At 31.3% G+C, this 11216-nt stretch overlaps 2 protein-coding genes across 10 annotated transcripts; one reads left to right on the top strand and one right to left on the bottom strand.

Annotated features, from left to right (window-relative positions):
* Positions 1–3248: 3248 nt before the first annotated feature.
* On the bottom strand, positions 3249–6225 carry LOC111042930 (oocyte zinc finger protein XlCOF6-like). 3 transcript variants are annotated; one of them, XM_022327665.1, is made up of 5 exons: positions 5901–6225; positions 5530–5823; positions 5185–5466; positions 4835–5038; positions 3249–4737 (listed from the first exon to the last, which is right to left on the bottom strand). In XM_022327665.1, exons 1-5 carry the CDS (start codon positions 6024–6026, stop codon positions 3487–3489), a joined length of 2157 nt encoding a protein of 718 aa, XP_022183357.1. In that variant the 5' UTR covers positions 6027–6225; the 3' UTR covers positions 3249–3486. The 3 variants fall into 3 exon arrangements, with proteins under 3 accessions (XP_022183357.1, XP_022183356.1, XP_022183358.1); XM_022327664.1 differs by having other exon boundaries at positions 4817–5038; positions 5901–6216; XM_022327666.1 differs by lacking the exon at positions 5901–6225 and having other exon boundaries at positions 4817–5038; positions 5607–5740.
* A 453-nt stretch (positions 6226–6678) lies between these two features.
* Positions 6679–10841, top strand: LOC111042932 (putative leucine-rich repeat-containing protein DDB_G0290503). 7 transcript variants are annotated; one of them, XM_022327669.1, is made up of 6 exons: positions 6679–7104; positions 7275–7378; positions 8078–8239; positions 8308–8392; positions 8841–9295; positions 9389–10841. In XM_022327669.1, exons 2-6 carry the CDS (start codon positions 7277–7279, stop codon positions 10553–10555), a joined length of 1971 nt encoding a protein of 656 aa, XP_022183361.1. In that variant the 5' UTR covers positions 6679–7104; positions 7275–7276; the 3' UTR covers positions 10556–10841. The 7 variants fall into 7 exon arrangements, with proteins under 7 accessions (XP_022183361.1, XP_022183360.1, XP_022183359.1 ...); XM_022327668.1 differs by having other exon boundaries at positions 7210–7378; positions 9389–10840; XM_022327667.1 differs by having other exon boundaries at positions 6680–7104; positions 7175–7378; positions 9389–10840.
* Positions 10842–11216: the final 375 nt, after the last annotated feature.

The raw sequence follows: 11216 nt of genomic DNA, 5'->3' as shown, positions 1-11216 counted from the left end.
TGAAATAGCACCACGATAGTATCCCAGCCCCGAAAAAAATTTAATTTATAATGTAATGCGTTCTTTTGCTAAGTTACTTCTAAATAATTAACGTAGTTACTCTTGCGTTACCCAAAAATAATAATAACGAAGTTACCATAACGTTACTGAAAAATGTAACTACGTTACAGTAACGAGTAACGCACGTTACGTTACTACCCAACACTGGGGTTCTCCAATCACTAATATAGTAATATAAATAGAATAAAATAAATAGATGAAGAAAATAATTGTTAGATTACCTACTTAAAGTAAGCTACTTTTTGCCAAGCTTTAAACATTTCTTAATTTAATTATTGAGGTAGAAGATTTCTAAAATGATTTAATAAGTGTATTTTCTGTAACTTCTCTAATTAACATAAATGATAAAATCATTGAACTCAGAAATGTCGATCTAGGACAAATGGACGCGGCCGTTTGGACGCGGCCATTTGGACGCAGCCGTTTGGACGCGGGTACATTTGGACGCGAAAAAAACATAAATTATAAATTTATAACAATATTTATTTTCCGGGTATAGGGAAACTATACCATAATCATAATTGATGTTATGGAATTATTTATACCTATATCATATACTTATATATTATATCTATATAACATTATACTTTTATCACGATATTAAGGTACGGTTTCCCTGCAACGTCTGGACGCAGCGTCAAGCGTCACTACCGGTCTGGACGTAGGTCGCGTCTAGACGCCGCGTCCGACGCAGCCATGCTGTTCTCGCGTCTGACGTTGCATGGAAACCGTACCTTTAGGGATTATTCGACGTTATCGAAAAACGTTATCGAGAAATTACGATTAAAATCCACTCGTAACCAACGAAAACTTTAGTTGACCGAAAGCAGTGGTTAGATCTACGTTACTTTTATAATATAACAGCGATTTATTTAAACACAATATATATAATATTTGAAGTAGTTATGGCATTAATGAAGTCAAATCGTAATGAATGCATTTTTACTGAAAATGGTTTTATATATTTATTTGACAAACTAAAAAAAATATATTGATGTTGATAAAAGGATTTTAAAAATTGTTCAAAATTATGAACAGAGTGGAATTTTGTCATTTTTGAGAGGGATAGCCCAAAATATTTCTGTACAGTAACTTAGTAATTATTACATTTTTAATTGTATTGTAATTTGTATTTTTTAATAACTGTTTTAGATTTTTAATTGTATTATATGTATACCCTAATATAAAATTACGAATAAAATAAATATATTATAATTTATGTTTTTTTCGCGTCCAAATGTACCCGCGCCCAAACGGCCGCGTCTAAATGACCTCGCGTCCAAATGGCTGCGTCCAAACGGCCGCGTCCATTTGTCCCTGTTCGCAGAAATTTAATGTAGGAATGAATTTAAAGTAATGATCAATGCTTCAAAAGATACTTCATCTACTTTGGTGCCAAAAAAAGTACAAGACATCATTTTAATAATCATTTATATAAAAATAAAATTCATACTTTAATGTTGTTCTTCAAATTCTTCCAAAAAAATGTCTTGTCAATGAGTTCTTAAATTGTAAGTGTGAATAATTGAAGACCTAGCAATTGCACAGTGGGTTAGTGTCATTTTATGACATTATGACCCCCGGATTGATACAAAATAATCCATCTGGAATAATATTATTATTGTTGACAATTTTTTCAGAATACCTTGATAGTGGATTTATATGATCCATTCCTCTCAACTCAACGTTAAATACTTGTAACTAGAACCCGAATTCTAATGCAAATGTACTATTTTTTGAGAAGCCCCAGGCAGTGCTTTTCTAATACAAAATTTGTTTCGTACATCAATGAATTCAAAACTTAAACTTTTATTTTTTTAACGCATATTTATACATTGTGTACATTTTTAGATTAAACTTTATAGTGGTAATTCAAAAAGCTTTGTTCCGACCATTTATCATTTTACTATTTATGATTCCTACATCACTAACTTCTTGATCAATCAGCAGTGCCAATGGCACGTAACATAGGGTCTAAGTGTTGCTCAGGCAACACCTTAAATATGGGTGGGTGAGTATTGATAGAGAAAAATAGGACATTTCATGGATCAGTATAACAGTATAATGAGGGGTAAGTTGCCCAAAATTATTTGAGCAACACTTATTTATTTTATGATACAAGCCACTGAGCAGTGCTTATAACGCCTGTTATGCGTGGAGACTTAAACCAGTAAGCCAACAAATCCACTTTGTCTTCTAGGCTTTGGTAGCCATTTCACATTCAAAAGGATGTAGTAAAATTATTAGGAAATAAAGGGGGGCCGAAGTGAATAAAAATGTGTTTAAACCATGATTAAATATATACCTAGTATATCTATAGAATGACTAATGAAGTTATAATAGTTAATAATCGATTAATCTGTAATTAATATAAATTAAATTATATCAATGCAAATAATTTATTTTCTTTAAATATATATTATAAATACTATACTATTTATAAGCAACGGTAATAGATACTATTTTTATCTAGATACATCAACATTTACAAAAAATTATCTACTAAACAATTCATGGTAAAAATATTAGTTCTCATTTTAAAAAAGAGATGTTTGTATCGACACAGGATACAACAATTTCAAAAATCAGATTTTAAATTGGAATAGATTTATTATTAAAGATAAATTTGAGTTGAGCATGCTTGGTGGATCATCCTCATATTCTACAGATATAGGACAACAAAAATTTTAGGTTAACAATTGTTTCTATTTATCCTTTGTGGAGTTAAATTTTTATTTTTAATGAGAACATGGTTATGGTATATATGAATTTAGTAAAAAAACACTAAAAAGGTTCTTTAATATTTTTATTTATGAATTACATATAACTAACAGTTAACATACAAATGAATATTACTGTAGAAACATAATACAATAGGTAATATGAAAATGAAATATGCAATCAATACTCTCAATTATTTTTTTCATTTAAATTATTTTTGGGGCCCATATTATGTATACTCTGCAAAGAGGTACACTATCCTCATAGATAAAGGTTCATCTATTCTGTATCGCTACTAGAGTAGATGATAGATAATATATAATAAATAATAAATAATAATATAAGACGTATAAAACTAAAATCATATAAGACTGTGGTCATAAATATATTATACAGAAATAGTATATATTCTATAGATATATATATATTTCAATAGTAATTTTTAATCGAATGTTTCAACTTCATTCAAAAAAAAAATAGTAACTCATTAAATTGAAAAAGTAGTATCAACTAATTATCACTACCAGACAGCCAGGGGCAGACTGGCACAAATGCACAATATTTCAGGCCTAGAAATTGTTTAGTAAAGCCAGGAAGATTTAAATCAAAAAATGGGTTATTATAGCTAGTCAGACCATGAACATGAATTGGAATATTACCCAACATTTACATAAATTTATAATTAAATAGTTCACTAAGAAGTTCCTAACTGGGTGTCCAGCTGACGGGAAACACTGGAATACCACTGCCGCTGTTATCGACTTCAACAGTAGATCGATAAGATTGTTCCAATGTGGACTCATTGTCTTCAGTGGTCATTCGCAGTGCGGTGGAAGGCATTGGATCTGTCGTTGTCTCTACCTCACTAGTGTTGCGGATGTTATCCATATCACCATTGTCATCATCATCGTCACCACCGCTGGTCGCCACTAAACACTTGTGATTCTTCATGCTCTTGTAGAACGAAAATGTACGAAAACATTCTGTGCATGTATACCGTTTCTCGCCTGTGTGTGTCCTGATATGTTCTGACAGCCCATCTCGCCGGGCAAACGCCTTGGTGCACAAATGACACTGGAATGGTTTTTCACCCGAGTGGGTACGCGAGTGCTGGACTAGTTGGTACCGGGCCAGGAAAGCCTTGTTGCACACCTCACATACATAGTTCTTGGATGCGAAGTGTATCTTCTGATGGTCAACCAACCGCACCTTGATCTTAAATGTTTTTCCGCACACATCGCACACAAATGGTTTGTCTGAGTTGTGCGTCTGCCTATGTATGTATATGGAACTATGGCTGGAACCCGTGTACCCACACACGTTGCACTTGAACAGTGCCTCCTGCTGGTGGGTGCGCTTGTGTGACGTAAGCCCCAGCTTGGATGCGTATGAGTTGCCACATAGATCGCACACAAATGGCTTCTCGCCAGTGTGTATGCGCACATGTGACACAAGTGCCGCGTTGCTGGCTGTTGTCAGGCCGCAGTGTGTGCAGGTAAACACGCCACTGTGCTTGCGCATGTGTGTACGCAGCGTGTGCTTAGACTTGCACCGCACGTTGCACACGTCACAGCTAAACGCCTTCTCTGCATGGAACGCATTCCGGTGGATCTGTAGCCGGCTGTCAGTCAGGAACAGTTTGCCGCAAGTGGGGCAGCTGAACTCTTTGGGCATGTCATCATGGGCTGTACGGTCATGGTTAAACAAATCACAGAACCGGGAATAGGCGACGTCGCAGAATTCACATGCGTATGTCTTTGACTGGAATCGCCTGTAGTGTTCTCGATACTTTGCACGCTTGTCCTCCAGTGTGTTGAGTTTTTTGATTTTACGCTTGGTAGTGATCGCATATTTGTTGTCCTTGTACTCATCATCAACTGCAGTGTCGTTGGCCATAGTCATCTTGCCAGATAATTCTCCCCCTTGGTTAAGAATGGTTGTCAGGTCAGAACATTCCTATACAAAATGCATCAATCAAATATTTAAATTAAATGCTTACGACACTATACTATTTTGGAAAATAAAAAATAAATACTTTTTTTGGTTCATTTACAGTGACTGATGCAGCGTGATGTTCGGTTGATGCATGCAAGTAAAGACTGTATGTGTCAAGAAATCCCACTTGACAAAATGAACACAAATGAGGCATAAGGTCTTTTTTCAATGCATGATTTCTGAGATGACGATAGAGACTAGTCGACCGGCTGAATTTACAAGTACATAGTCCACAACCAATTGTACAGTCTTTGATTTTATCCTGGAAACATCCAATTAAAATTTAACATAGTAGCGATAAAAAAAAAATAATGTAAAAATAATGTAGATTACTGTTTAACCAATACAACTTCAAAAAGTTTACTTACCTGCCTATGTAATAATAATAAACATATTTCTTGAAGTTACCTGAATTTGAATGGATCCATGAATATCCTGTTCAGTAGCCAAATGGTTTTGATAAAGTGAATAGTTACAATATCCTTTATTGCATATTAGACAGTAATGTGGGGTGTTATTGTCTTCAAATTTGTGGAAGTCTATTAAATGGTTGTACAGTGTTTCTTTTTCCGTGAAATCTATAGAACACATTCCACACCCGTATCGTTTTTTCTTATTGGATGTTTTAGTATTTGCCACTTCAAAAGTCTTCCCTTCTTTTTTAACAGCTCTCGAGTAGACTTCTCGTGTCTGAAAATATTAATGAATTCATTATGTAAACTATGAAATAACAACTGGCAGCAACTGCATTACTGTTAGTAAAATGGGCGACTTAGATTTTGACGAATCATTATCAGAGTCTTGATTGTTAAATTCGTTGTTGAACGTACTGTCATGAATATCTTCCTGTTCATCTATTTCTAGTTGTTCTTCGAGCTTAATAGAATTATCTACAGTCAAATTTAGTTTCTCTTCTTCCAACTGCTTGATGCAGTTTTGAATGCATTCATTGGAAGATATACATTTTTGTTTAAATTCTTCCCAATTTTCTAAATTACTCAGACAGTTGACGCACATATGGACTGGCCCAAGATCACACTGCCGTATCTGTAGTTGAGAATATAATATAATTTAGTATTTATTAACATTACAAATGGTCTGTATTATATGTATATTTTACTTACTACTATTCCAACACACGACTCGATACGGTAAGAAAAATCACAATCGAAAATCGGACGCAGTTCAGGCCCTTTGTGCAGGCAAAGCCTACAGAGTACATTAAAGTCCAGGTCAAATTTGTTTTTCATTTTAACAAAATTTCAGCAAACAAGTATTACGATTTTACGGATGAGACAAATGTTATTTTTTGTTGGAGTTTAACATAATAACATATTTTTAAGTTTAGCGGTAAAAAATTAAATACTACACACGAATTAATAATAAATTAATAATAATTATAAAAGATAGTAGATATTTTGTTGTGTTATCATCTAGAGTGATAGTGATTAGAAATCTATATTGCTTATTTGTTTATGTACTCCCACAGATATATATATATCGGCGTGTATTTCTCTGAGATTGATAATATATACCTGGGTTAAGTTGGGTTAGGTATTTATTATCAATCTCAGAGATGTACTCAAATAGGTAGTGACAATTTGTCCTTTTTCTTAAACTTTGGCGAAGAGTACTAACGAGTAACATGCTTTTTTTGATATTATAATATTAAATTACCATTAATTAACTATTCCTAAACTCCAATCAATCCGTTAGTTTGGTTGATGAATTTTAAAAGACATGTCATAATAAATAGTTGTGGTAGTACCGCAGAATAGGTGAAATTACCGGCATAAAACAATAGATAATTATTATTCATATAATAAAGTTGTTCTATGTTATCGGTGAATCGTAAATGTTGATAACGAATTTCTAAATTTAATCATCAATCATTCATCATAGGACATGCCAAAGTAATACATAGGAATGGGTACAATCATTAAAAATTGTAATTTTTTTCGAAAAAAATGCTAAAAACTTGATAAATTAATAAAATTCCAATTCTTTGCTATCGCAAATAAGCAGTAACTGATACGACTGCAGCGCGATCTGCGTGCTACTCGGAGTTTCAGTTAATAGTTTTCGCTTTTCGTTTAGTTTCCACTTTTCAGCACGGACTAGGACACTTTATGGGCTGAGAAGTGACATCTTAGTTCATGGTTTTCACTTTTAAGTTTGTTTTGTGTTTTCATTTTTACAGTCTTCGCCGTTAATACAATAATTTGTCTATGAATTTCATCGTATATCACCACCTTTGGTCGTCGTTTTCGTTTCGATTCAAAATTGCAAAAACCCGAGACTTCGCCGTAAAAGTGACAGCGTAATAATGTAAGTACTCAACTAACTACAAAATGTTTGCTTATAATAACTGTATAACTGTACATATATAACTTATTAGTTATTTTCCCGTGTTTGACGGTTTCGTCCCCGAAGCCGTTTCGACGCCATACTGTGGTAACTAACAATTATTATTGTTACCTATGAACACCAATTATCAGACATGGCCATGAAAAGGACTATTGACTTTCATCTGAACAATCAGCGGAAAAAAGCCAATCTATATAGAGCGATCAAAAATGATGTAAACAACCCAATAGTTATTGTAATTATAATGTTTAAGTCTCTGTCTGTTGTGGACATCGTAATATTACAGTTTAATGATTAAGTCTCACCTGTTTCATTTTTACTTATAATAATTATCATGTTCTATTTGACAAATAGTTTTACTGTCAAAATATGATAGTTGATAAATAATTACAATACAACTTAATTTGTTTTATAATGCAATCATAATTTTATTTAATAAAAAAATGTCTATAGGCTCATATATTATTATACGATCCATATTTTGCTTTCTAAAGCTATAAATATGGTAATACTCAAATGAAACAAAAAATACTACCAACGTTTGTCGTTAATTGTGATTCGGTTATCCTTACTATGTATTATTGTACATTATAAAATATGTAGGCTTTTCTGTAGGAATGGAATGTAACATTCTTACATCAAATAATTCACTTCATTGCTAAGGCTGTAGTGTATTCAATTGTTAGATTTTTCGTATGAAGTAGTAGTATTAGTTCCTGTTGTTTGCCAACTTCGATCGCCAAAATTAGGAATTCCAAAAAAAAATTCAAGATAATCAAACCAGAATTACCGACAACTGTTGGTGGTTGCGATGTCCAAAAAGTACCAATATGCATAATTCATAATTTAAATTGATTGGTTTCTAACTAATAATAAAATGTTAATTATCTTTTGAATTGTATCTACATACCTACTTCTATTGCCCTGTGTTTAGTTGGGCAATGACTCTAGTACCGATGAGGAGTCAATGAGCTTGTCGCCTACTAACTTATTTCCTCTCAGTCATTATGCAAATGACCCTGAACAGTTAATACAACAATTGTTTTCTGTTGTACGTGGTAAACGGCTTGCTCGACTTATACCACCAGAACTTAAGGTATGTTATTACTTAACAAATTATATTTCATAACCTTGTATGTTTTAATACAACTTAGTTCTTTTTAGGATATGACATTTGAAGAGTTGAAAACAGATTGTCTCATTCAGTTATTGTGCATGTCAAAGAAGCGAGTGTTGGCTACATTGGAAGGTAAATTATATTTGATCTATATTTAACTTCTAAACCAATGTTATAAAACTTTATTTTTTATAAAAAAAAAACATAACTATGTATCAAGGTAAAGTTTGTGTACATATAAGAGTTGTCATCTGATAGGAGTATCTCATGTGGAGGCAGAGGTCGTAAACGTTTATTGTTTGTTTTACTCCACAGGTTGTAGCACCGAACTCCTTCAGTCATTCATATACTTTGGGTTTTATATGAATGTTTTTAATTGAGTTTTCAATGTGGATTTTCTTATTTCTTATTTACTTATAAACCATGGGGTCTTTAAACTTATCCGTAAAAATGAATCCTGGGGATGGTTTTTTTTTTCCAAAACATAAATCTCACTGAAAGGTAATAACTAATAAGTAATATAAAATTCATTGTTATGATATTTGATGTTATTTATTGTAAAATATATTATTTATTTTAGGCAAAGAAATGAATTCATCGTCAGACTCTGATGACTCTATTGATGATGTTAAGAAACAAAATAAATTAGAAACAGGAAAAAAAGATGAAACTGGCCAAAAGAGACATCTCAAAGAAAAACGAATAAAATCATTAAAAAAGAAAAAAATTGAAACAGATAGTGAAACAGAAGAAGAAAAATCAAAGGAAAAAGAAGGAAAAACATTATTAGAGATTTTAGAATTAGAAATGAAAGCAAAAGCTATACGTGCTCTACTAGGACCTAATCAAAAGGATAATAATACACAAATTGAAGAAGCTATTAAAAACGAAATAATTGGAGAAAAAATTGAAGAAAAAAACGATGACAAGAGTTGGAGTGAACGTTATGAACAAAGAGAAGATGTTAAAGATGTAGTTAAAACTAGCAAGTTGTGTACAAATATGAGACGCCGCATGCTTCTACATCAACAAAAGGTAAAATAAATTTTAATCATTAATAACAAATAAAAATAAATAATGTTTTAAAGTTGATTGTATGTCATTTTAAACAAATTAATTTTTTTGTAGATGTTGGCAGATAGAGCCAAATTCAAAGCTGCAGAAGCTGAAAAGACTAAATCTGGGGATTCGATAAAATCAAAATTGGAAGAAAAATTACAAAATGTGTATCCTAAAAATGAATTAGAGCCAACAAATGTTACTACGCTAGAGAAAAACCATAATGAAACTGTTAAAGAGCCATTAGGTGATTGCAATACTACTCAGAACACTGATATTAAACTCCAAGAAACAAGCAAATTACATGAAGATGACGTAAATAAAATAAACAGAAACAGTGCTACTAGTTCAAATGAACCTAAAAACAAAAATAACAACCAAGAATCAACTGATGACGACTCACAAAAAAGTACAGATTTTGAAAAAGTATTGAGTGAGTACACACAGAAGAATACAGATTTAGAAACAACTATTAATGAATATTCAAAAAAAAATACTGATTTGGAGGAAGAAATAAATGAATGTTCAAAGAGAAATGATGATATGGAAAACACTATGAATAAATGTGCACAGAAAAATTCTGATATTGAATCAGCTATCAATAATTACTCAGTGGAAAACAATGGTGTTGATGACAGTATTGTTAAAGAAAATGAAAAAAATGAAAAAAATGGTGAAACGAAAACTGAGGTTGAGAAATATTCCCAGACAAATACTGACCTTGATTTAATAATCAACCAGGGTTCAAAAAAGAATGTAGACCTTAATACAATAATTAAAGAATATGCAAAAAGGAATTCTGATATAATGACATTGATTAATGAATATTCCCAAAACAATGTCGATATTCAATCTGTTATTGGTGAATATGCTAAAGGAAACCTCAAGTTAGAGACAATTATTGATGAGTATTCACATATAAATGCTAAAATCAAGACTATGGTTAATGAATATTCAGTAAATAATAGTAATGTAGAAAAAATCATTGATCGAAACAATCGAAAACAATTATTAGTTGATAAATATAATGTGGAATCGGTTGGTGGAAAAGCTGTTGATGCAGATTGTACAAAAAACAAAATTGAAATTTCTGGTGGAACTTGTGTGTCCTCACACTCAGGCAGTATGGAAACTAATATTGAACCAAGTAACAAATTAGTTGACCTATCAGCCAACGAAGAAGATAAAGAGACTAAGGTATTAAGTTTATTATTTGAAAAAGTCAAAAAAATTTAACTCAAAATAGACACTCATTAACTAAATAATATATTAATACTAGTGTAAAAATAAAATTGTTATTACAAACTTGATTTTTAGTGAAGTTAAACTATTCGTAATAAAAAACTATGATTTTTATCATAGATGGACGCTAATAAATTTAAAGAAATGTACTATATTAGATACATTAAAAGAAAAAACGTATTATTCTCTTGTAGACCTTACAAAATGTAACTAATTATTATTTGTCAATTTTATTGAAGTAATAATATGTTTAGATATTTATTACTAAAAGAAATAAACATTTCATTTAATAACAATAATTTTTGCTTAGTATCAATATGTGATAAATTATTATTCAATCATATTCTTATTAAGGATCCATAATATATTTTAGGTTGTATTTATAATTTAGTTTGTAATTATCACTTTATATTCAAAATATTAATTATTTAAGCTTAGGTCAAGAATACAATTTGCTGATTTTTTTCAATATTTATTGTTGCATTCATTTTCTGTAATATTGTTTTATAGAAAAATTAATTGGAATTAATCAAGCTCATATAGAAATTATTAAAATATATAGCAATAATACAATAATATCTAGCTTTTATAATAATTATAACATAATGATATATTATATAAGGTATAAAACAATATTTGTTGCCTTGATTACTGT

Source organism: Myzus persicae, unplaced genomic scaffold (genome assembly GCF_001856785.1).
Source record: "Myzus persicae strain clone G006 unplaced genomic scaffold, MPER_G0061.0, whole genome shotgun sequence".
Classification (NCBI taxonomy): domain Eukaryota; kingdom Metazoa; phylum Arthropoda; class Insecta; order Hemiptera; family Aphididae; genus Myzus; species Myzus persicae.
Note: the sequence above shows the minus strand (reverse complement) of the source record. Positions and strands in the feature narration are given on the sequence as shown.

Bases quoted from the DNA above. Each gene is read 5' to 3' on its own strand.
- LOC111042930 (XM_022327664.1), bottom strand. From the start codon at position 6,026: ATGAAAAACAAATTTGACCTGGACTTTAATGTACTCTGTAGGCTTTGC. The intron at 5,824-5,900 runs GTAAGTAAAATA...TCTCAACTACAG, and splicing joins AGTCGTGTGTTGGAATAGTA to ATACGGCAGTGTGATCTTGG. The intron at 4,738-4,816 runs GTATTTATTTTT...CATTTTGTATAG, and splicing joins CTGTAAATGAACCAAAAAAA to GAATGTTCTGACCTGACAAC.
- LOC111042932 (XM_022327669.1), top strand. From the start codon at position 7,277: ATGGCCATGAAAAGGACTATTGACTTTCATCTGAACAATCAGCGGAAA. The intron at 8,240-8,307 runs GTATGTTATTAC...AGTTCTTTTTAG, and splicing joins TTATACCACCAGAACTTAAG to GATATGACATTTGAAGAGTT. The intron at 9,296-9,388 runs GTAAAATAAATT...ATTTTTTTGTAG, and splicing joins TGCTTCTACATCAACAAAAG to ATGTTGGCAGATAGAGCCAA.